The sequence below is a fragment of the Euleptes europaea genome, chromosome 9 (genome assembly GCF_029931775.1).
Source record: "Euleptes europaea isolate rEulEur1 chromosome 9, rEulEur1.hap1, whole genome shotgun sequence".
Lineage (NCBI taxonomy): Eukaryota > Metazoa > Chordata > Lepidosauria > Squamata > Sphaerodactylidae > Euleptes > Euleptes europaea.
The window spans coordinates 58,831,533-58,858,007 of NC_079320.1; the positions used below are offsets into that span (position 1 = coordinate 58,831,533).

General features: G+C 41.9%; 1 protein-coding gene across 8 annotated transcripts in view; it reads left to right on the forward strand.

The window, feature by feature from the left end:
• TENM3 (teneurin transmembrane protein 3) overlaps positions 1-26,475 on the forward strand; it is a 469,013-nt gene that overhangs the window by 261,820 nt on the left and 180,718 nt on the right. For all 8 annotated transcript variants that reach the window (XM_056855868.1, XM_056855869.1, XM_056855871.1 and 5 more), the window contains one exon: positions 24,541-24,778. In XM_056855868.1, coding sequence (XP_056711846.1) covers positions 24,541-24,778 — 238 coding nt within the window. The remainder of the gene's footprint in view (positions 1-24,540; positions 24,779-26,475) is intronic.

Below are 26,475 nucleotides of genomic sequence, written 5' to 3' on the forward strand. Positions count from 1 at the left end.
AACACAATCGCGCCTTTCCGCGGCTCCAAGGGGGGCATTTTTGGGGGTAGAGGTCCCAAACTTTCAGAGGAGCTTCAAAGGACCCTTCTTGCAAGACCCCCCAAGTTTTGTAAAGATTGGGTCAGGGGGGGCTGAGATATGGGCCCCGAAAGGGGTCCCCCCACCCTTAATGTGCATCTGTGAGCAGAGCTTGCTGCCCACGCACAAAGCTCCCAGCCCCAACAAACAGCTGAGAGCAAGGGCCGGGCAGGTGCTAAGAAGTTTGCAAAGCAACAGAACTGCAAAGCAACACAACTGCAAAGCAACACCTTTGCAACCATGCAAAGCAACACCTGACACCTGGGAGTTTGCAAACCATGGAAAGGGACAGAGGCAGCTAGCTATGCATAATGAGCAGCAGGGGGTGGAATTTCCCCTTTTCCATCGGACCGGGACCAGGCAAATGCATTCTTTAAGTAACCATTTGAAAACCAGTTTTGAGCAAGCATCAAAATAGACCTAACCGATCTTATGAATGAGGGAAAACCTGAGGACACACAACTGAAGCCCCCCCTCAAACCAGGGAGAGAGAGACTGGAGGGGGCACACACACCCCAGGCAGAACGGGCTAAAGCCCCCTTTGGCTTCCCCCCACCCACAGAAACTGCTCCTCCCCACACACATACAGACTCTGCTTTCCCCCACACACACACAGGAGAAAAATTATAGATTAAAGCCCCTAAAGGGGTCTTACTGTGGCTGTCTTCTGTTCCATCAGGAGGGGCTGGGAGGACTGGATAATCCAATATGATTCCATTTAAGCACGGAAGGTTTTGCCGCTCTGGAGATGCATACAGTATCGGGTGATCCATTCATCCCAATAGGGAAAAGGGGAAAGCCCATATCTCGGGACCCCCTGACCCAATGTTTACAAAACTTGGGGGGTCTCTTACGAAGGCTCGTCTGAAGCTATGCTGAATGTTTGGGGGCTGCACCCCCAAAAATGCACCCCCTGCAGCCACGGAAAGAGAAAAGGGGGGAGCCCATATTTCTGCCCCTACTGAACCCATCTTTACAAATCTTGGGGGTTTTTTTAAGAAGGCTCGTCTGAAACTATGCTGAAAGTTTGGGGGCTGCACCTCCAAAAGCGCCCCCTGCAGCCACGGAAATGGAAAAGGGGGGAGCCCATATCTCGGGACCCCCTGACCCAATGTTTACAAAACTTGGGGGTCTCTTAAGAAGGCTCGTCTGAAGCTCCGCTGAAAGTTTGGGGTCTCTACCCCCAAAAATGCGCCCCCTGCAGCCATGGAAAGGAGCGAATGTGCACAAGCACCCCCCCATGAGGATTTCTCTCACTCTCTCTCCCTGGCCCGGCCGAGCAGCAGCTGATTCCTCCAGTACTCAATCCTGACTGATTGGCCAGGAGAATACCCAGCTTGGCCACCGATTGGCCGGGGGAGGAGAATGCTGCTTACTGACGGTTATGCTGCTTACTGACGCCCTGAATTTGCCGAATTTATTTGTGAACTCCCGAACTTGCTGAATTTGGCTCCCCCGGTTTCCCGCCATTTTTGCGTTCGTTTCGTCCCGAACTAAAAAACGCTGAATCGGGAAATTCGGCTGTTTTTCAGTTCGGGCAGAACCGAATCGACAGCCCTACTTCTAAGTCCATTGACCAGCACCAAACATGGTATCAATATTTTTAAAACACAGAACAATATTGTTCTTTTGGGTTCCTTTTGATGTTGTTCATGCATTCCATTCCATACTTTTCTCAGAGAAAATGTCAGACAATTTGAAACACATATTTGCTGCAGATGAACTGTACCCAGGGGAGTCATCCTTTTTTGCCTTTATATGCTGAACATTTTTATGGAAATGTTTATAGGTATTCCTGTCCATCTGGTGAAGAAAAATAGTTGATTCTTATACCCCACTTTTTGAGACTCCTTACCATAAGGAGTCTCAAAGCAACTTACAATCACCTTCCCTTCCTCTCCCACAACGGACCCTGTGTGGTAGGTGGAGCTGAGAGCATTCTGAGAGAACTGTGAGAAGCCTATGGTCACCCTTCAGGGTTCACATGGAGGAGTGGGGAATCAAACCTGGTTCTCCAGATTAGGGTCTGCTGCTCTTAACCACTACACCACACTAGCTCTCCCTGTGTTCTCCTGTATTCTTGACAGGAAACATTGGCTTAGACTCCCCCCCCCCAATCTATGCTGGTTGAAGGGATTTCCTCACTTCCCCCTTCCACTGCATCCCAAAATGTCCCCTGAAATGGTGTTCATATAGGCTGGAAACCTCCAGGAACAGCACTGGGGGGGCTCGGATATCTGCAGTGGGAAGAATCAGTAGAAATATTCCACTGGACCCATCTTGTTTATTTCTTCTCTCTCTTATTTTTTTTTTTTGACTGTCACAGATATTACTCATTTTTTATATTTACTGAACTTAAGGAAGGAGGGCTTACCTTGCCAATTAGCAGCCTGCTCAGGAGCAGAGGGGCCAATTCACTTGATTCATGGTTACTCAAACTGGGATTTAGAATGTGGATATAAAACTTAGGAAAGTATTACATTAATTACCAGAGTTTTAGGTGATGTAATGCTCAAACCTGCCTTACAACAAAGGAGTTTGTAGAAAGCAAAAAGTGGTAGCCACCCTTCTATGAGATACAGAGATAGCAGAATTTGTTAGTCTTTTAAACATACTCCTAACTGGTAAGGGTACTTTTAAAGAACCTGAACCTGAAAGCCAAAGTTCATAATTCTAGACTTGCAACATCATACTTTTTTTTTGTCTATGTGATTTTTCCTAGCCCCTCATGAAAAGCCCATGGATGCTTTTTGGGACGAAGCATGTATCTCACAACTCAGGCTTATTTTCTATCCATTATTAGGCTTCTTCATATTCCAAAGTTCAATTAATGAACTTTTTGAAAGGTACTGAGGCTGCAATCCTGATGTTGGGGGAGATCCTTAGAAGCTGGTGTAACCCCAAGCCAGCATAAGTGCTCCTATAACGTGGGATAAGGGGCACTTACGCCGTCCCGGGGGCAAACATGCTGGTGTCGGTGAGCTGCAGAGCTGCACCGGCCCCCGCCACCAGCGCAGCCACACCAGCAGGAAATTATCGGAAGGGAAAGCCCATGCCTGCATGGGGGGAGCATTCCTGGGGGGAGATCTGCCTTTAGGCAGCTTCATAATCCCTTTGATCTCAGGAACGCCCCCTCGCACTGCAGCGTTGCTGTGCCATCTTTCTTGGTGGTGCAGCCCCTTTGATGGCAATAGGAGCATTTTCTTTGTATTTATTTGTTAAATGTTTCAATTTCCTTTTCGGTGGTTGAGAGGCCTCTGAGGATGCGGCGTGGCTCTGCCACTACTGGCCATCAGGGATCTACCCCCCCCCCCCAGGAATGTGCTGCCCGTCACTTAAAAACAATGAAACCAGATTGCTACTCAGTAAAAGGAAGTTGATGATTATTTTCTGACCACAGTGTCAGGGAAGATTCTGACAAAATAAGGAATAAAAAACTATTTTCTGTGTGCTCTTACTAAATATGATTTTTTTAAAAAAAACTAATTGTATTTCTGTTTTTTAATTCCAAAATCATGACACAGAAATATTACCCAGTTAGCCATTCCCATCTTATTTATTGCCACCTCTGTTAGGATTAGATAGGAGAGAATGGAATTTTCTTTCCTTCCTTAGGTTTCGAACTTTTACCAGAGGCAGTAGGAGCAACGTGATGGGGAATGTTTGAGATAAATATTTTCTCCCCGTCCCTCCTGTTTTTGATTAAAATTTGTATCATTTTCTTAGTGCTGTAAGTACAGCTACTTTTCTAGATATGTATAGCCTGCAGAAAGGCTCCACAATCTTGTATGTGATTTTTGTGTCCTCCCTTTCCTATGAACCTATGCCTTCATTTTATTGGTTGAATGGGGTCTTGGCAAAGCTTTATATGTGCTGCTAGACATAATTGGGAAAAAATGCAAACTCTGTTGCAAAATGCATAGATATTATAAATACAATATGGAATTGGACTGTTCTTTAACATAAAATTTGAAAATGCTCTACTTTGTACTGGAGCCATGTGGGGAGAGGAAGGGTAAGTGAATCCATTTATCTTCCTTTAATGAAATATGCAAACCTTTGTACGGCACTGTAATTGGAAGGAGGAAACTTCATGGAATTTAGACTGCAGTGTCCGTTAATTCTAATGACAATATAAACGAGACTTCATAGTGTTCAGTGTAACTGTTGCACATATACCCTCTAGAGGAGTTGTCCTAGCTTCCATGCATTTTGGATTTTTGGACATGTCTCATCCAGTTTGATGCTTAAATCAAAGAGGATAGTCATGAGCTGTGATCTTTCTCTCTTTTATCTATTCTGGCAGTCTCTGCCCTAGTGCTCAAGGAGTCACAGTAAAAGGGAAAGTTTAATATTGCAGATCCAAGCCACACATGTTCGTTCTTAGCTCAGGCATGGTGCCTTAGCTTCATACTGACCTTAAAATTTACATACTGAAACATCACCATCTGAGAGTTCTAATTCAGAAAATGCCATTTCTGACTAATGAAAAGGTAATTAGCAATGTGAAAATAACCTGCTTTCCCTTCCCCTCTGAGTCTTTAAAAAACAAGGAGTTAATTCCCCCCCCCCCAGATCAAATATACAACTCTGGATATTTCACATTGTCAGCCTTTTCAGGGAAATCTTGGGTAAAATGTTCCTCCTTCAAACCCATTTCCTGAGGTTCATAAGCCAAGATGAAACTGTTTCTCACCCCTTTGCCCTTTGCCTCTTGCGGCAACTCAAACTGGTGTGCAAACATACAGACTTCACCTTTAATCTTCCTTCATGGTTTCCAGATAATAGGCAATGCAATTACATTGGGAGGTGAAGGTAGTTTCATTGTTTAAAATAGGCTAAGTTTCTTCCATGGAAATAGATTGGATCTGGAAGGCAGATTTTGTTTTAATTACCTTGCCATTTTAAGTTTACTTTGGCTTCAGAATTACTGAATGCATCATGCTGTTAAAGTAGAAGGTACATTAATCTGAAGCCCAGAACCTCTTTTGTGAAATTGAAAAACTGGCTGTGGGATTGATATGTGAACAGACCTGATAGGCAGTGGAATAAAGAATGTGGCTCTGTGAGCAGGATTGCTTCTTCTCTTCCTTTTATGCTTTAAAAAGTCTCAATTCACCTGGACTCTTGCAGAATTTAATTAAAGTCATTAAAGAACAAAAGGGCTACTGAAAAATACTTAAGCTTTGGAGGCTTTAATTTCTACTTTGACTTCCCTCTCATTTTCCTTTTCTGATTGTCTATCCTTGCATTCAGTAAACATTGAAAAGTACTATAATATTGCCAAACATACTCTTTAAGAACTTTATCTAAGTATACTTTTTTTTAGCTCAGAAACAATCCTTCTTCCCCCATTCATCTGATATCTCTGATACTTTTGACATGGTTTATTTATTTTAGACACAATCAGCCCAAGTTAAGCACTTTTACATCCCACTGATTTCACTTGGTGACACATAAGCCCATGTCTAAGAGAGCCAGCGTGGTGTAGTGGTTAAGAGCAGTGGTTTGGAGTCTGATCTGGAGAACCAGGTTTGATTCCCCACTCCTCCACATGAGCGGCGGAGGCTAATCTGGTGAACTGGATTTGTTTCCCCACTCCTCCACATGAAGCCAGCTGGGTGACCTTGGGCCAGTCACACACTCTCAGCCCTGCGTACCTCACAGGGTGTCTGTTGTGTGTAGGGGAAGGGAAGGTGAGAGAAAGTCGGCATGTAAAAACCAACTCCTCCACCTTCTCCTCCTTCTCCTCCTTCTTCTTTTGAAATCATTGGGTCTTAAAAGTGCTTAATATTGGTTGCTTTGTGCCTTATTTGCATATTACATATTGCTTTAGTGTATACTGTGTTTATAAAGTTCGGCAAGCAAAGGGCAGGTCTCCATCACAAGAAAATTGGAACCTTTTGTCGCCACCTTTGTATTAAGTTTTATACTGAAAACTCAAGGCGGGGACTGATCTTCTTACACTCTGTAAAGCGCCATGGATATTGATGGCACAATGTGAATATCTTGAGGTCGCTGAAGGTGATAAAGTTAGAGGAAGAAAGGTAGCAGGAAATATATACAAGTGCAAGAACAGATAGAAAAGGATACGCTCAGAGAGCTTTCAAGGTAAGGACGAGGAGTTTGTGACTGTTGTGGAAGAGGATGGGCACTCAGTGTGGTGATTCAAGGGAAGATGTCATACATTTTGAATAGTGAGACAGAAGAATGATTTTGCCAGCTGAGCTGTGGACAGAACGGAGAAGACTGAAGTGTGACGAAGCAAATCCATAAATGTTGCAGAAACCAAGGTGAGAGACAAAGCAATGAAGTGGGTCAAAAGGGAAGGGCTGAGTTGTGTCAGCAGAGTGAGGGTGGAAATAAGATAGCTCAGTCCGCCCGGGTGAAACAAGGCTACAACTGTATTGTCACAGCTGTCAGGAAATATTTTAATCTAAATAGATTCAGGGGCTGCTGTAGCAGCTTGATAGAGATAAAAGCACCAACCTGGAGACACAAAGAATACAGAAAGGGTGGGGGACACTGACTTTATTTCAACTGATATGATTATTGGGAAGTGATGAGAACAATTTACTGCAAGGAAGGTGAAAACTCCTGCTGATCAGGAGCTTAATATTGTTCAGTAGAATTCTTCCCAGACTAATTTACTAGTGGCCTTTCAGAACCCCAATAACAAGGGCAAATAACACTAATTAGGAGAACCTAGATTAGGGTAGGTGTGAGGCAGACCAGAAGGGTTGAGCTGCACATGTGTGGATGTTACCTTTCAGTAAAGCCAGGAAGATTTTAGTCTTTAGGGAACAGTCTTCCCAATTTCTAACTTTGCTAGTTCTGACCAGCTGACAGCAACTGCCCAACCAAGATGGATCAGAGAAGACCAGGCTGCAGTCCAATAACATCCTGAGATTGAACCTGTCCAACTGTGGGGTCTAAATTGTGCCGGATGTAAGCAATTTTATCTACAATAATTGTTTTATTATTTTGTTGCTGACTTTTAATAGTTCGTGACCTGCCCCTCAGGCAACATTATTTAATGAAAAGACTTGGTACCAGTGTTCTAAATAAATAACTGGCTCCTGCATTGGTCTTATGTTGCCTGACAGTTGGAATAGGAGAGAAAGATGTTATTTGTAACTACCATGTACTTTTAAAAATACAGCCCAAATTAATAGTTCCTTGCAGTCTCGTGGAAAAAAAAGAGTTGGAGAATTTTGCTTTAATTCTGGTGAATTTAAAATTGAGCAAAACAGAAGTTTCTTCTGTTTGATCTGCTACTCCTCAAAGGGATAAAGTGAGTTTAAGTTGAGACAATGTATTCATTTATTTTCAGATTTCTATCTCAACTCAGTTTCAAAAGCCCTTTAGGCAGCTCACAGTTGAAAAATTGTATAATATAAAAAACTCTACCTAAAACTAATAAACCAAGGAATCGAACATCCTACTGAAACACAGATAAGGTTGCTAAGGGTTTTTCCCTCTGTGGGCTTTGGACTAATACACATGTTTACAATGTATGCAGTGGCATCTGTACTTATTTCTCATATCAGAAGCCAGTGTGCTTTAGTGGTTATTGTTTATTTATTTATTTATTTACAAAATTTGTATCCCGCCAGTCTGTCCTTACAACGGCCCCAAGACGGCTAACAATTTAAAACATACATGATAAAACCACATTTTAAAACAATTAAAAACAACCCCCCCAAAAAACACACATCATTAAAACAATTACAAAGCAGAGTTAAAATACATACAAAACATAAAAACTACAATTAAAAGATTGGCTAGGAAGGAGGAATCACTGAGGAAATGCTAAAAAAAAGTCCTCACCCACTGGTAGAAGGCGGCAAAAAAAGGGGACAGATGAATCTCCTAGGGAAAGAGTTCCATCGCTTTGGTGCCATGACTGAGAAGGTCCTCTCTTGGGTTGCCACCTGCCCAATCTCAGAAGGCAAGGGCACCCAAAGCAGGGCCTCCGAAGATGACCATAGTGCTTGGGCAAGTTTATAAAGGAGTAGGTGGTCTTTCAAGTATGGTGGTCCCAATCCATATAGGGCTTTGAAGGTCAAAAACAGCACATTGAATTCTGGCCAGAAACAAACCAAGAGCCAGTGTAGATGGGCCAAGACTGGAGCGATATGGTCCCAATGACCCACTTCAGTCAACATCTTGGCTGCAGCATTCTGTACCAACTGAAGTTTCCGAACACTTCTCAAGGGAAGCCCCAGGTAGAGTGCATTGCAGCAATCTAATCTAGATGTAATTTGAGCATTTATCACAGCACAAGTAATCTACCAGGGCGACCAAGGCTGCTTCAGTTCCATAACCAAGCCTAAACCCAGATTGGAAGGGATCTAAACAATTAGCCTCACCTGGATAGCCCAGAATAGCCTGATCTCGTCAGATATTGGAAACTAAGTAGGGTCAGCCCTGGCTGGTGTTTGGAAGGGAGACAACCAAGGAATACTAGGGTTGTGACACAGAAGCAGGCAATGACAAACCACTTTTGAATGTCTCTTGCCTTGAAAACCCCCATGGGGTCACCATAAGTCAGCTGTGAAAAAAAGGGGGGGCTTTGAGCTGTCCAGCCACGACCTGTTCAGTCACCTTATTCAAGAATGTAACATTTGAGCCTAGCCAATAATTATTAAGATCTCCTGGTCAATGGTAGGCTTTTTAAAAAGTGGATGCACCACAGAGATCTCCTGGTCAATGGTGGGCTTTTAAAAAAATGGATGCACCACAAAAGTGGATGCACCACTGTTTCAAGGCTGGGGCGACCACCCCCTCTCTTAAGGAAGCATTGACTACTTCTTGAATCCAGCCAGCCCCTCCCCCTCCAAGATTTAAGTAACCAGGAAGGGCAAGGTTCATACAAGCAGGTAGTAGGCCTCAAACGTCCAAGGATCCTGTCCACACCCTCAGACTGAATAAACTGAAAAGTATCCCAAAGATCTGGACAAGTCGGCATCCTGGCACCGTCTGACCCTGTCACTGCTAATGTAAAGTCCAAGTTGGAATGGATGCAAGAACAAAACAGTCACAGAGTACCACCAAGCTGTTCACCTCCTCCCAACAGGTCTCTGACCACCCAGAACAGCTCTGCTGCCCTACACTGTGCAGAGGCAATGGTGGCAGGAAACTGTTGTTTCTTTGTCACCATCACTGCCATGGAGTATGCTTTAAAATGAGCTTTTGCCCATGCATTATTGGATTCATCCCAAGTCTTCCTCCACTGTTGCTCTAGCCGTCTTCCTTATCTTTTCATCACCCACAGCCTCTCAGTAAACCAAGGGGCTACCTGGGCTCTAACACTTGAGAGAGGATGCCTGGGAGCACTTGTGTCAAGTGCCTGGGTCACTTCTTCATTCCAGAGGTCAACCAGGACTTTGATAGGAGAACCAGCCGTATCAACAGGAGAATTCCCTAAAGCCTTCAGAAAGCCATTTGGATCCATCTGGGTCCAGGGGCAGATCATTTTAATAGATCCCCTACCACTGGAGAGTCTTAGTATCCCTAAATCCAAGCAGATAGTGATCTGTCCATGGCAAAGGAACCGTCATCATTTCCTGTACCCTCAGGTGACATATCTCCTGCCCGAAACAAAATACTGGATCAAGAGAGTGCACAATGTGTAGGACCAGTTATTACCTAAGACAGGCCCATGGCTGTCATGGAGGCCATGAAATCCTGAGCCACTCCTGACAAGACAGCCTCAGTATGATTGTTGGAGTCCCCCAGGACAACCATCCTAGGGGTCCTCAACACAACATCTGAGACCAGCTGGGTTAGCTCAGGTAGGTAGACTATTAGACCGAGGTGGGCAGTGTCCCAATCCTGTCTTTCAATCCCAGATTAGGTACACAGCCTCAAAATCAGTAGTGTCCTGGATAGTGTGCTGGGTGATAGAATCTTTATAGCCTACAGCAATATTGCTGCTCCACACTCCCCATGTCAGACTAGGAGATGAGAAATCCAGGTCCAAATGTTTTCTCTGCCATGACGTTTGCTGGCTAGCCTTGGGTAGTCATTCTCTTTGAGCCCTTGTAGGGGTTTTAAAAGGATACAATGGAGAACAATGTATATTGACCTGAAGCCCTTGGAGGAATGGCGGGGTAAAATATATTTATTAAATAAATATAACAATTAAGTAGTTATGGCTTGGACCCAGCAATGTACAAACAGAAACACATGGACAGCACAGTTTCACTTCCACAAGATCTCATGCAACACCTAGCGCTTTCCTCCCTGTACAGTATAGTGTCTAGAAACTGGTTGCATAATATTTTCTGCAAGCAGAAATACAAGTGGAGATGCAATAAGCTTAACTTAGCACAAGTGACTACCGCAATCTTTTTTTGCTCCTGTTGTCACTTGTCCAAGAGCTGTAGTGCAAGCAGAAATTTTACACTGGATGAACCCTATGGCTATATGTTTATTCACTGAAACAACAGTGAGATGGAGAGAGCTAGAAGTTACCCACAGTATGAAAGGACTATGAGAAAGTAACCATTGTCTGTTCTTGCCCTGAATTAGTTTTTATTGTGGAAGGCCAATACTAATTATGTTATTTTATTTCACTGTCGCATGATTGAAACTAACTGATGTAGGATAAGGTATTTTAATCACGTTTATCTTCCCAAAGATTTTAGCTGCATCATGACTGTTCTCATTTACTCAATTCCCATTAACATTTCAATGTAGATATGAAAGTTGTGTCATAAAATACACTTTCTCACGTAACTGTTTTTTGTCTTTTACCTACATGCAATTGATGTTTTATACATACTATTCATATCCATATTCTGTGTTTTCCATTGAGTGTACCCTAATCTGCGTCTAATTCCAGCTTCTTAGCAAGTATATCAGTATTCCAAGTGTTTTTGTAAAAGCATGTTTCATGCACTACATTTTATATATGCATGTATTAAAATGTAACTTATGATGCTGCCTAAGCTGACCTGATTTCCAAATCAGCAAGATTTAAGATTTGTTTTTCTTCTGTTCAAAGTTGTTGTCTTTAGTAAAGAAAACTGCATTGTGTGTAGAAGAACTTAAATAATTGTTTTACATTTGCCCAACTAGTGTGGAAAAGGAACGGTTCTTATGCTAGGTGTGGAAATGCCATAACTTTTCAAGAATAGTGAAAGGAAAAAATTAATGAGCCCTATGCATCTCTTATAGAAGAATAGCTAGGAAAGTGAAAGCAGTCTGAAAGGAAAAAATCCTCCTCTTCCCCTCCATCACATGCACTGGGAAGTTTTGCCCTTCCCTCCATCCTTCCATGGGAAGTTTGGGCCACATTGTTTCACTCAAATGTACTTTTGTAGTGCTTGAAAAATTCTGACTGTCCACTGAATAATTAATAAATGTGTTCTTTTCCGTCCTGAATGCTCCACATTAATATCTTGTTGCAGTTTTTGCCAAATGAGAAGCAGTACCCGGAATTTGGCTCCTATGGAAACGCTCCTGTATCAGCTTGCTCTGGGCATGTGCCTAAGTAGCATTGTTGAACAGATCTCACCCACCTGCTTTTGTTATTTTTGTTTGTATGTTTACTTGCTTGTTCTTCACAGTGTTGAGATCCCTAAAAAAGCTAAAAAAACTTGCTAAGACATGTCTCTCAGTGCTGCCTTTGAAATTCAGGCCAGTCAAAATGTAAAGCTAGCTAGTTTCAGAAATCTTGAAACTTTTGTTGTTAGGACATGGACGTATTTCACAGAAAGCTCTGTATGACTTGCCAGGTTGCAAGTGAGAGTAGGGACTGTGGAGAGGGAAGAGCATTGATTGAAGAAGCTAAGAAGGAATAACTAACTTCTGTGTTAGTGAGAAGAACGTGGAAGATATATCCTAAATGATCAAGGACTTCTGCCAGTCCTTCTTCCTAGGACTCTGCATGGGCATGAAGAGATGGAAGCCAGGGAAGATGATTATCCTTCAGCATTTCAGATAAAAATAGAGATCTATTCCTGTTTACAAATAAACCCAAAAGACTGTGGGTTTAACCCTTTGAGAGATGATTCACTGCACACATGGGGGAGTTTTGGAGAAAGCACACCAACTCATTCCCCAGCAGAGAGGAATGGCAGCGAAAGCAATGCTGTGTGTGCAAATACTGCCTTTCAAGCTGCTCTGAGTTTCAAGGGGAGAGAGAAGGAGTTGGGTGGACTTGCTGGGTAGTTTTAGAAATGGTGGCTTCTTCCCTGACAAATGGTAAGAAGCAGTAGGAACAGTTGGGAGGTGGATTTGCTCCACTTATTGACCCATGTTTCTGGCTCAGAATAACACTCCATGCCAGCTTTTGCTTTATCTGCTGTGCTTCAGGCTGGAGTTGTCTAGTAGTTCCATCCCCCACCCCCCCAGGAGAGAGAAACTCAACAAGCAGGTGGGTTTACAGCAGTTTACGCAAAACATTAATTATAGCTGTTGTGAGTTTGTGGACATTTTAGATAAGGAAGGATAAAGCTAGTGGTTAATTTTTGGAGTCCTGCTAGATAGTAGATGAAACACCTTCGGTTGGAAAAGTGTAATCTCTCAGCCTACCAAAAGCATTATGGTCGGGGGCGGGGGGGTTGGTAACAGTGAATTCCTAACAAGAGTTAAACCCTTCTAAGCTAATTGATTTTAATGGATTTAGGAGGGTGTAATTCTGTTTAGGATTTAACTGCCAAGTAGTCAGTTTATCTGAGCTTTTGCCTAGTAGTTAAACTCTTGGTTGTTTTTTTAAAAAAACAGTCCCTTGTATTATTTTAAACTCTGTGATCCAATAGTATTTGTGAACAGATACAGAAAAGACGTGCAAAAACTAAATATTTTCTTTTGTAGTCTATATTTATTGTACATGCATTACTATGTAATTTTAGAAACTTTGTTTTACTTGCCTACCTTTTTTTAGGAGGGGTCATTTTAAATCCAGGATCATCAGTTTTTGTGGATAACCATTTTTATTCTGGGAGGTCATCTTACATTCAGAGTTGTCTTTGTTTCAAGTAAATATGGTATGTTTGTTTCCAGATCTTCTGCAGACAAGTGCTGCTTAAACTTTACTGCCACTATAGGCAAATGGCTGTGGGGCTGCTTTGTTCAGGGGAGACTGAGATCTAGTCCCATTCTTGATAACAGAAGAGTTTCTCTTAAATTCTGCTACTCCAAGTTCTGTGAAATTAATTGGAAGATCATCAGTTCAAACCCCCTAGTTTAAAGATGGAACAAACTGTAGTTGGGATAGAGCTGAAGTCATCCTTAGTCTTTCCTACTACCCTCACACCCATTCAGAACTACTATTTCAAGTTTGTAATACATCAAAAAGTTATGTGTTGACCTATATAGAAACATTGACTTGACTAGACCTAGAACCAAATCATGGAAGTAACAGGAAAGGTATAGGAATGAGAGGTCCATCTAATCCAATGCCAGCTATTCTATCTGGCAGCAATGTTTTCCCTGTGCCAAGAAACATCTAGGGTGTCTGATCAGTCTATAGCATGGCAAGAATATGGGCCTTCATACTCCACAGGGAATGATGGGTTAGTCCTAACCATTCACACTGATCAGGGGTGCACACTAAAGGATTGATCGTCATGCTCCAAGGCCTGTAGACCTCGGAGAAGACGAAGAGCAAACTTAGATCTATTTTGAATCACCAGCAAGTCCCTGGTTCAATCCAGAATTTATCTGGAGGAAGTGTCCCAAATACAGTGCTTAAAGATCGGTTAAATCCCATTTTCAGTGGCATTTCTACTGAAATAGCAAGGCCCACCTATTATGTTTTAATGGTCTCCTACTTTAAAAATAAATGTAGTTTATTTTGTCTCTATCAAATAATGTGTTGCATGGATTTTGGCTGAAATGTTACTCTTGCATGAGTGAACTATATAGGGTAACTGGAGGCTCACTGGATGGGCATAGCCACAAATTCCTGTAGTGCTAGCTGTTTGCCTAATTTTGCAATTAAAGTGTTTGTTGATTCAGCAGCAGATAGAGAATATTTCTTCTTGACACTGTTTTCCTCAGCTGAAGCGTATATGCACATATATGTATATGCATTCGTGTACTTGTTAAACCAGTAATCTGGGCAGATTGATTGTGGCAGTCACTGAGTTGTATTTAAGTATGTTCAAGTTGCCTGTATCAATACACTTTTGCTTAATTTGATCTATCAACCTTTGAGTTGGTAGGTTTTCCCTATTACCATCTTCGTCTGCTTCATATGCCAGTAAGGTTCTAAAGCCTTATGAGATGCCAGTCTTCTGTCAATGCTCTGTTCAAATTACCACGGAATCAGAACAAGCAGCACCATACCCTAACCCCATGTGGTAGAACCAAAGGATGGCCTTGCTCTTGGTTAAATAAGGGATTGCTGTGTGAAGTTGTCTTTACTGGCATTAAGACATTTTTAACTGGTATTAAGTCTAATTTTTTTTAATTGAGGTTCATTCCAGCCCATGTTTAGAATATTCAAGGCCAATTGCTTAACTCTCCCCATGAGATATTCATGACTTAAATTTGTTTAGCTTTGACTGGATGGAATCCCAAGCTTTTTACAGTCACAGCATGAAATGGGTTGTATTGTTTGCTGTTAATAATGATATAGGCTGTATCCTCTTGATGCCTATGGAGCATGTTTAAGCACATTCCACAAAGCACTCACAGTCTCTTTGAACTAAAAGGGTAATTGTAGTTTGACAGTGTATTCCTAAGGAGAGGTACTCCAGTCTAAGCCCATTGAAATGAATGGGCTTAGACTAGAGCAGGGGTATGCAAACTGCGGCTCCTGAGCCGCATGCGGCTCTTTGGCCCGTTGAGTGCGGCTCTCCGAACTTGGTTCGGAGCCCCTGCTCTCACGCCCACTTGCGCCGGCAGCCGGGCTGCGAAGCCAGCGCACCTGAGAGAGAGAGCAAGCGAGCGGGCGTGCTGTCTCTTCCCCCTCCCCCGCCATGGAGAATGGCCAGGTCCCCCTTTCCCTTGCCCTCAATGGTTGGGGGGCTAAAGCCTCCCCTCTAGCCGCGCGATTGCTTGGCGGGCGGCTCGGCGGTTCCTGCCCCCCCCCCCGCCTATCCGCTGTTGGGCGGGGCGGGCTTCCTTTGGTAGACCTGACCTCCAGCTGAGTCCCATAGGGAGGCCATGTCTACCCACTGGCTTTCTTGGCGGTAGACCTGGACTCCGAGGAGGGGAAAAAGTTCCCCTTCAGAGGCCAGGTCTACCAATTGGCTTCTATGGGCCTCCTGAGGCCAGATCTACTGCCAAGAAAGCCAATGGGTAGACCTGGCCTCCCAATGGGACTCAGCCGGAGGCCAGGTCTACCAATAGGCTTTTATGGCGGTAGACCAGGCCTCCAGACGAGGACTCCGGACGGGGAGGGGGAAATGGCAGGGACTTACAATTTAATTTTTTATCAATAAATAAGATCACTATTAAGTATGATATCAAGTTTTATTCAGTGTACCTATAGTTTAATTAAGACTTAAAACTTTAATTAAAGTTTATTAAGTTAATAAACAGTGTACCTACCTATATAGTTTAAGTTAAAAAATTTGGCTCTCGAAAGAAATCTCAATCATTGTACTGTTGATATTTGGCTCTTTTGACTAATGAGTTTGCCGACCCCTGGACTAGAATAACTCTGTTACTCACAGGAATGCACTGTGAGTGAGGGAATATGGATATTCTTGCAGAAGATATTGCAATGAAAAGTTACATATTTACTATATGAAAAAGAACAGAAAGGTCCTAAGGGGGTCCTAAGCAGAGTTATACCTTTCTAAGTCCATTGAAGTCAGTAGGTTTAGAACAGTGTAGCTTTGCATTGCATTATCAGTGGTTTCCCTGACTAGGATTTACATGTCTACTGTTTTATAATATGAGTCATTTTATGATCTGTTGCAGCTGAAGAGTGAGCAACGTCTTAGAATTTGTCGATATTGTAGATGGGTTTAGATAACTTGAATGTTAAGCTGGGTTGCAAGCTAAGATGTGATAGATTTCATTTATTTAGTTAGATTTCTGTCATACAGACAGAGTTGTTGTAAAAATAATGTCTGCAACACTGTAGGTTGGATCCAGCCAGTTTTTTCACTCAGTCTCATCTAATTCTCCATACTGTATCCCCTGTTGCACATGCCATTGGTACTTGTAAGTACTGTGATCCCTAGCATAGCCATTTGATGGTCAAATGGGACCCTCTCCTCCATATTTCAACAGTGGAAAATGTAGTTGGGTCCAACCATATGTTCTGCAACATTCTTGGTAATGCGAGAAATCCTATAATTATCTCTTTAATTATATGTCCGAGAGCCAGCGTGGTGTAGTGGTTAAGAGCAGTGGACTCTAATCTGGAGAACCAGGTTCGATTCCCTACTCTTCCACATGAAACCTGCTTGGTGACATTGGGCCAGTCACAGTTCTCTCAGAACTCTCTCAGCCCACGCGGAGGCAGGCAATGGAATGACTTTTGCCTTGAAAACCCTATAGGGTCACCACAAGTCTGCTGAGACTTGATGGCACTTTCCACCACCACAATCATATGTAACAGGTTATTTAACTGTAGAATTCATTTCCAGTACATGTAGTGATAGCTGTTAGCCTAGAAAGTCTTAAAAGGGGGATTAGACAGATCCATGGAGGATAGGTCCATCAATAGTTACCAGCCATGGTGGCCACCACACTCTGAAGCATTAAACCTCTGATTACCAGTGCTAAGAGACAACATGAGGGAATTGTTGGCTTCTGTGCCTTGTTTGTGGCCCTCCAGGGCAAGTGGTTGGCCACTGTGTGAAACAGGATTAGATGGAACACTGTTCTGATCCAGCAGGGTTCTTGTTATGTCCTTATGCTGATTGTTTTAAAAGAATTGATGATTAATTATATTCCACTCCCAACATATAAGCTTTATGAAATGAAAATTACTTTACTTTCCTTACCTGAGAATCTGGTTGGTAGGTCTTAGTTATTTTGGATAAAATACTATATGAAAGGTGTGACCAAATGTTTTTCCATTGATATTTTGTCTGCCTTTTTCATTCTTTATGAATTCAGAGCCCAAAATGCAATCTTTCTTGGCACTGTCACATAATGCATGTTTTTATTTATATCATATAATCTCTTTGGTTTTATTTTGTAACCTGTTTAAATTCCATAACAATTCTACCGTAAAAATTAATCATATGTAAAAAAAAAATTGGGAAAAGGTGTGATGGAAGCTGGAGGAGAATTAGGCTCTGTAATTTTACCTCCAGAACTAAAAAAAAAAACTCCTGGTAGTTCTCTCTTGGGTACATAACTATTTCGATGGGTGTTGAGAATGTGTCAAAATATATTCAGACACTCCATTCCCCCATCAGTTCATATCAGCTTACCAACTTCTATAGCATTCATCATTGTGTCACTTTACTTAATGAAGATGATCTACCTCTTTTGCTTAAACCTAACCCGTACTATGTTAGGCAAGATTAGCTGAGCAGTGTTGAAGAATGCGCATTTTGTCACTTAATGACATAGATCACTTAATGACATAGATCATAAATCCTTTCCTATGTTATAAAAATTAAGGAAGTTGCATGCATCTGTATTGCTCCTTTTCCCTTGTATCTGTACCTTCTCCTAAAACATTTGTTGTAGCTGTTGTCCTTATATCCTTCAGGCGAGATGTCTTCTTTCTTTTCTCTCTGACTTAGCATCAAAATGGAGCTGTCAGCCCAGAGAGCTGGGATGCATTTGGCTGCAGCCCCATCAGAATTACTCACCAGCTGACTGACATTTCTCTAAGACAAAAAGAATCCTCCTCCACATGTATCAATTAGGGTTGCCAACACCTGGCTTTGAAGGGTGTCCTGGTGCCTTTAATAGCTCACATGGAAGAGATGAGCTTGACAGGTGTGGCTTCTCCCCATCATTGCAGCAATGTGACAGGAGAAACTGCACCTCCTGAACATTCATCTGCCACATAGTTATGAAAGACACAGTAATTGGCCACCTTAGGCTCAATCATAAAACTGCTTACTTTGAAGTTGCCAGCTGTCTAACGCTGCTATCTCTATTCTGCAAGGAAATAATAGCAGCCCCCAATTTGATGACTACCCTAAAACAGAGAAATCGAGTTGACGGATGGGGACCCTAAATATTAAACTGAAAGATATATTAAAACACTTGGACAAAAAAGTTCCAGAAAGAGGCTTGAAATGGATGAGACTTGACCAGAAGTGGCTTCTGCCCTTGAAGGAACTTGAAAAAGATCCCAGTTTATACAATTTACAGCTTGCTTGGTCAGGAAAGCCTAGGGCCTTTCTAGACTGTTGGTGCCAGAATGAAACCATGTCTCTCTCAGTGATTCTGTCCTCTTACTGGCATGGTGGGAAATCAAGTTAGTTTGCCCCATCTGATGTCACACTGTCATTAACTTCTTTTGTTGCATCCTGGAGGGAAAGCACTAGAACCTCCTCCTCTCTTAACATTTGAATAGCAGTCTCTCTTTTAATTTAGCTGCATATACACTCTTCCCTGAGAAAGGCAAACTCTTTCCATTCTCAAAGAAAACTTGGGGCTAGTTTTCGTGAGATTTGGGACTAGCCTAGAGCCCCCCTGGGGGGGCTACATATGATGGAATGTTCCCCAATGGAAAACATATGAAGATAGCATAATTTAGACACAATAAACATTACTCCCAACACATAGAAATACATGTCAAGGAAAAGGCTGCACATTACTTCCTGAAATCTAGTTTTGTATGGATTTGGGAGGGGGGGGTTAGGGTGAGTCAATCTACTGAATTTCCAGAATTATCTGGATAGCCATTGTGATGTGACATGCCCCCCCTTGCAGTCTAAAGTGGCACAGCCCCAGTCATAGTTTTACCATCTGGCCTGAGTTACTCTATGAGAAAGGAATGCCTCTATTGTTGAACAAGGTCCCAGTTCCATTCTGTGCCTTCAACATAATAATCTGCTTAAATAGTTATGATTAGATTAATTGACTTTTATTGTGGTTGGGAATTTTCCAGAACAAATGAAAGGAACTTCAACTCTGAGTTCTTTCTCTCACATTCTAATCAGAGGTTCCAATTTTAACTCAGCAAATGGCATTCACAAAGACAGATTCAACCAAGAGGAGTGTAACCCCTGCCCCCAGTGGAGCACTTCCTTGTACACAGAAAGGGTGAAGGAATGTTTCATTTGAGACAGGCAATGAAGGGACCACATAACAGGTTTATAAATATATGAATTGAGTGGAGACAATGAATGCAGATATTTCCCCCCTCAGTTTCTAACTTAATTATGCATGGCGTGAAGAATGTCATGCTTTTTTTCTTATCCTGAAAAGCTTTGCATTTGGTTTATGACAAAGGTATGAAAAATTACAAATGTTTCACTCAATGTGTAGTTAATTGGTGAAACTCACCGCTACAAAAAGTGGTGATGACAAGTAGTTTAGATAGCTCTAAAAGGGGATGAGACAATCTCATGAAGTACAGGTCTAACAACATGTGCTTTCATCTATAGCTGTGGTATCTCTGTAAGGACAGCTGTTATTATCATTTTAATGCCCTACTTATGAATTTCCAAAACCATCTGGATAGCTACTGTTGGAAACAGAATTCAACATGAAATGGACCATGGCATTGTCAAGCACAACACTATGCTTATCTCATACCCCATTCTCAAAATGGCCTCTTGGCAGTATTAATGGCATGTGTGTGTAAAGTGCCTTCAAGTCGCAGCCGACTTATGGCGACCACTTTTGGGACTTTTATGGCAAGAGACTAACAGAGGTGGTTTGCCAGTGCCTTCCTCTGCACAGCAACCCTGGTATTCCTTGGTGGTCTCCCATCCAAATACCAGGGCTGACCCTGCTTAGCTTCTGAGATCTGACGAGATCAGGCTAGCCTGGGCCATCCAGGTCAGGGCATTAACGGCATAGCAGGGGCAAATAACAAAAGATGTAGCTTTTCCCATGTTCAGTGATGGAAAAGGTGTTCCTCATACAGTGGTTAAAAGCTCAGAACTTCATATACTACAAAAGAGCAACTAGGGTTGCAATCAGCCTATACTTTTATCTGCATCAAAATACTTGCTGCTCCTTTTGTTGCTTTTGTCTACTGATTCTTTCACCTACATTACTTGCAGTGCCACTGGTTTTACTGTATAGTAGGGACAAAGAAAGCTGAAAGGACTGCTGGAAAGAGGGTAGAACGTGAAATTGCTGTAGCCTCACTACAATTAAAGGAGTATGTGTCCTCTTTGGGTAGAGTTGCCAGCTCTGGGTTGGGGCATAACTGGAGATTTGGGGGGGGGGTGCCTGAGGAGGGTAGGTTTGGGGAAGGGATGGACTTCAAGAGGGCATAATCCCATAGAGTCCACCTTCCAAAGCAGCCATTTTTTCTAGGTGAACTGGTCTCTGTCACCTGGAGATTATTTGTAATTCCAGAAGATCTTCAGCCACTACCTGGAGGGTAGGCAAAAATAAACAAGCAAAGTAGCAAGTGCAATCAATGTATTATCCAAAAATAACAAGATAAACAAGCAACGCTAAGCAACCGAGGTTACAAAGCAAGTAGGTAGAAACAATAACTAGTAGTAATACATGTGCAAAAGTTCATATAAAGCATATAGTTGCGTTTCTGGTCAATTTCATATTCTTCAGACAATGGAGGAGTAGGTGGTGGTAACGCAGCTCCGGAAGTATTCCAGCGCTTTCGCTACACGAGGTAGCTTCATCAGCCACAAGGGCTTAATTGTACAATTCCTAGGATAAATTTGGAGCTCCCAAACGGGCTGCTAGCAGAAAATTCATACGTGGTGTTAACTCCACCTCCTCCATTGTCTGAAGAATATGAAATTGACCAGAAACGCAACTATATGCTTTATATGAACTTTTGCACATGTATTACTACTAGTTATTGTTTCTACCTACTTGCTTTGTAACCTCGGTTGCTTAGCGTTGCTTGTTTATCTTGTTATTTTTGGATAATACATTGATTGCACTTGCTACTTTGCTTGTTTATTTTTGCCTACTACTGTTTATTTGATCAATACTCATTACAGTAGAGTGAGTCATTTGTATAACTACCTGGAGGGTGGCATCCCTATCTTTGGGGAAAGACTTAGAAAGGACGTACCAAAGCTACTTCCAAATTTGGGATCTCCAACCTTGTTGAACCTTTCAGCACTTCTAGAATTTTAAGAAACAATACTAGGTGCCAGCACAAAATGGCTATTGGGGCACAATGATAAAATGCTGCCATTGTGGCAGGGCCATTGGGGGCAGGATCAGTTATTTCAGTTTGCAAAAAAAGGAGAGGATTTACTATCTGTGCGACCACAATGAAAACTTGCCAAGCCCAAATACTGCATGTTTATGGCTAAGCCACACAGCCTGGAATTAGCTCCATGTTTTGCTAGTTCCATCTCTTTTCTGTTCAAAACCCTCTAGATCTCCCCCCACCCCTAAGGCTTGAGTAGCAAGTGGGTTGCAGGGAACTGACACCTTTGGGTGTTGGGGATTACTGTTTTAAATGGTTCGGTTAGAGTTCTTATGTGGGAATAATTACTGCTGGCAGGGTTTTTTCTAATTAAAATTAGTTGGGGGGGGTTGTTTAAAATTAAAAATAGGATATTTCCTCTATTTATATACTAATAATGAAATTGGCCAAATCTGAGGGCACTTAAATCCAGAGCCTGGAGTGGTGAACGGGCAAGGCAGATCTTTCTGCAAACCCAGATTTGCAGAAAAAAGTACATGGTTTAAAAAAAAAAATGATGAGCTTTAACAAACTGATTCCATCAGTGACTGTTGGTAGGCAACCAAAGCATTCCAGGCTTGGAGTTTCTGTGAGAGAGGGCAAGGTCCTTTCAAGGTCTATTTTTGATTTTTGTGGGAGGACTTATAGGGGCCAGGCATGGCTAGGGTTGCCAGCTAAGGTTGGGAAATCCCTGGAGATTTTGGCATGGAGTCTGGGCTGGCTGGATTTGGGAAGGGGAGATGCCTCAGCTGGATATAATGGAAGCTGGCAACCCTAGGTTTTGCAGCTACCTCTGGGTGATTTGATACCACCTGACTCGCATGACCCAACTAGGACTGGCTGCATGCTGCTGTTCAACAGCAGCCACCCTACGAAAGCCAGTGTGGTACAGCAGTTAGAGCTTCCAAGTAAGGTCTGTGAGACCCAGGTTTAAATCCCCATCTTGCTGTGAAAGTTCACTGGGTAATTTGGGGCCCATCCCATACTTTCAGCCTAGCCTGCCTTGCAGCGTTGTTGTGGGGATAAAAAAGAAAGAAGAATAATGTAAGCTGCATTGGTCCCCACTGTAGAGAAAGGCAGGGTATAAATGAAGTAAATAAATGAAAATAGCAGAAGATGATAAGCAGCTAAAAGGAAGGTTGGCAAATGGCTGAGAAAGAGAGAATGAGGCAGGGAAAGGGGAGAGGATATGGGGATTGCCAGGAGGAGAGAAAGAGAAAACAGCATGGGTGGAGGATTGCAGGGAAAAGTGAGGTGCCACCCCTCAAGTGCTTGAGGGTTCCCTTAGTAGAGACTGTTGGGGTGGGGAGTGGGAAAGCTTAAGATAGAGGGGTAGGTAAATGTCGTTTGGCTGTTAGGTGGGAAGGGGAGAAGGAAACAGGCAAAGGGGAGAGACTATGGAGGCTCTCAGGAAAGGGAAAGAGGAAATAGTGGGGGACATGGAAATAAGATGCCTCCTGCAAGTTCTCGCAGGTTCCTACTTGTAGCTTCAAATTTCTTTGTATGATGAGGTTCCGTGTTTCAGGAGTTACTGATCACAGAGTGTAGTAGTCATCCCAGTCCCCCCTCCCCCCTTCTTTAGGCCTATTCAAGAAACAGAAAGAAAGATGTGGATTAGTCTTTAACGTACCTTGGATGTGGAAATGGGAAATAAAGCTGAAAAGGTGAAATGTCAGATGATATATATGTACACATATCACGGAGCTAATGTTAGACAAGTTTAGTATTAGGAGTACAGTGAAAAAATGATTATACTCCTCAAATAGGAGTTGATTTTAGTATATTGTATAAAGAAAGAGTCTAAAGATAGGGTTTCCTATTGCGCAGGTAATCATTTTTATATGTATCTTTACATAATAACCAAAGTTAATTCTCTACCAGCTGATAATTAAGTTCTAATCTAAATCAGATAAAGTTTTAAGTAGACTTGAAAAAAAGCCTTTGTGGGCTTTAGCCTGTTAAATTATCCTGTAGCTAGCTGTGAATGTGCCTTAAAGCTTTCTGCAGTGATTTTAATCATATGCATTGACACCCACTGGTGTCGGTAAAGACAAAGCTGATTAGTTGTATGCTACCTGAATTATAAAGCTTTCTCCATACGATTTTGTTCAGATTTTTCTGTACCATAGTCTGAGAAACCTTTGTTTTAACCCTGCAAGTGCTAAAGTATGAATCTTGACATCCCAGTGCTGTGAAGCTGAAGAAGTTTGATACAAGAAGCTTGATACAAGCGAAGTTATCCTAAAGTCACCTGTAGGAAATTGACGTAAACCCAAATACTTATGTTGTGCACGTTATGGAACCATAGGCTTAGGAGCCAGGACCTGTAATATCCATTGGCTTCTGTGGTTTACACAGAGTAGGAAAAAACAGGACTTATCTACACAAGGTTAGAACATGCTGTGGATACCATTATCAGATGCTGATTTTTAAAATATTAGATAACACTTTTCATTGGGAACCATGACATATCTATACCATTGTTATGGTGGCAAGATTGTCTGACCACCTGTGACTTGCTCTAAAACATAGCTATACCACAGTGTGAAATTGGAAAATCTGTTCTATGTGTGTTCTAATGGATGTAACGGCCATTAAGTATATGAGTCTTCTGACGTCGTAATCAGATGTGATTCAGTCTGTTAAATATCCATGAAGCAACATCTGCTTCACAGAGTGACCTTCTGCTAAAGAATACTTAGCATCTATTAGCAGATCATAGTGCAGATCTGCCTTATTTGAAATGCACTAAACTAGAGTCGTCTACTGCTGTTTAGCAACTAGCTTGCAATAATTTATTGCAGTTAAATAAACCTTTTAAAAAAACCCTCCATTAAATAATTATAGGGATTATATGCATTCCGAAAACCTTTGTCTTCTACTGAAATTACCCATTTAATTTCAGGGTTGGTTTGTTTTTAAAAAGCTGAGTTCTAAACGGATGCTAGAGGATCTGTCAGATACTGTTTTCTGTAGGTGTTAATAAAACCGCATTTTTTAATTTAAAAAAATGAGACAAATTAAAACCAAAAAGCAGTTGTACCATCTGTTGTATATTAATTAGATCTTTGCCTATCAAGGGTAAACTCACTCTCGAAGAATGTCATTGAAGCCAGCTAATAGAATAATATGCAAATATATTAGATGATGGGATGTCGTTTCAGTTTCTGCTTAGCTCTAGCCAAAATGAGGATGATGTATAACAAAACTTTAATTTTCTTTCTTCTCAGAGCAACCTCCAAATAACCAAGGCCAGTCGACCCTGCAACATTTGCCACCTTCTCACAAGCAGCATTCAGCACAGCATCACCCATCTATCACCTCCCTTAACAGAAACTCACTGACAAATAGGAGGAACCAGAGTCCGGCCCCGCCGGCTGCTTTGCCCGCCGAGCTGCAAACCACACCCGAGTCGGTCCAGCTGCAGGACAGCTGGGTCCTTGGCAGTAATGTGCCACTGGAAAGCAGGTAATCCTTTAGGACCTTGTAAGACTACAGTTATGCACAACATATATAAGAAGCCTGACTATATAGCAATTCTGTTTTTTGCTGCCCTTTTCTTCTGCTAGGAAGATTTTAAGCTGCGGAACTCTTTAATGCAGTGTAGTCAATGTAGGAATGATCACCTCGTGCCAAAGCTCACATTGTTACTGTCATTTCCCTCAAGATTGTTTGCTCTAATACATGTATTATACATGCTCATTGTACTTCAGAGATGTGGATGTAAGCAGTTTCTAGCATTTATAATTAGTGCTGTTATCAGAGACAATTGCTCATCTTTAGCAGACAGATAAGAATTAGCAAGAGCATGATCACATGGCTACCAGAGAAGCTTTTCAGCAAAATAGATGTTCTTTAAAGCAACAGTGTGAACATGTAAGGGTCATGAATTTCTCAAGTTTTCTAATTTGGTAACAGCATAGAAAAGAAGTAAATACATAGCAGTTTTATGCTACAAAGCAGCACTCAGTTCCTTTAAAAAAAATTGTACTCACTTCTAAGTTACTGTAGAATTCATGTGCATTCAGATAAAGGTTTTTTAAAAAAATGTAAACAAATTTAGATTTAGAGTTAAATTTGTCCATGATAACCGTCACTGTACAACTAATCAACACAAGTTCAAATGCTTACACGAATGTAAACAAATTAAGATTTAGAGTTAGATTTGTCCAAGGTAACCATCACTGTGCAACTAATCAACACAAGTTAATTATCTATTTAGAATTTATTCGTATTAAAAATAATTTCCCAATTGATATATCAGACTGAATCTGGATAATTGGATTGCTCTTGTATTTTTTTTAAAGGACGAACAGTTTGTTAATAATGGTTAATATTTTAGAATCCATCAAGTATGTTCTTCAAAATGTTAAACATTACATATTTACAGTATAACAAATGTTAGCCAAAAATTGTGCATTGCTAATTCTGGTGAAAGCAAGATACTGTAATCATCATTTCCATCTTCTGGGGATTTCATTCCCCTTATATAAACATAGAAGCTATGATGCAGACAAGGATCTCCCATGCACACAGTTTCGATTTTCATTAATACTGGTAGCATTTCTGATCTCCAGCTGATAGAGATCAGTTCACCTGGAGAAAATGGCCGCTTTGGCAATTGGACTCTATGGCATTGAAGTTCCTCCCCTCCCCAAAACCCGCCATCCTCAGGCTCCGCCCCAGAAACCTACTGCTGGTGGCGAAGAAGGACCTGGCAACCCTAGCAAGGAGCCATGACTACTGGAAAATAAGACCAAAATTGGAGGTACCTACTGACTTGGAGCCCCTACTTACTGTTCATGGTTGCGGGCAACTAGTATCCTAAACAGTGCCAAATGGGAAGAAGTACGAGTAGCTGCCTTTTCTTCCTCTCTGAGTAATGTGACACCCAAAGTGACTTTTTTCTGACACCCCAAAACGTCAGGAGTTACTGTTACTGCCTCTTCTGGATGGGGAAAGGACTATGGTCTCTTCCTCTATGAACCCCTAGGAAGCCACCTCACTTTGCTTAAGTAACAGGACTTTTGCTGGATACATTGATGACACATGGGCTCATGGAAAATTGGATATCTTCCTGCGTCTTTGTTGTTATTAGGCATTGCGTTTATTTTGGAAGTGGGTTTTTATAAAAGTTTTTTTTCCTTCACCTTTCCCATGGATAG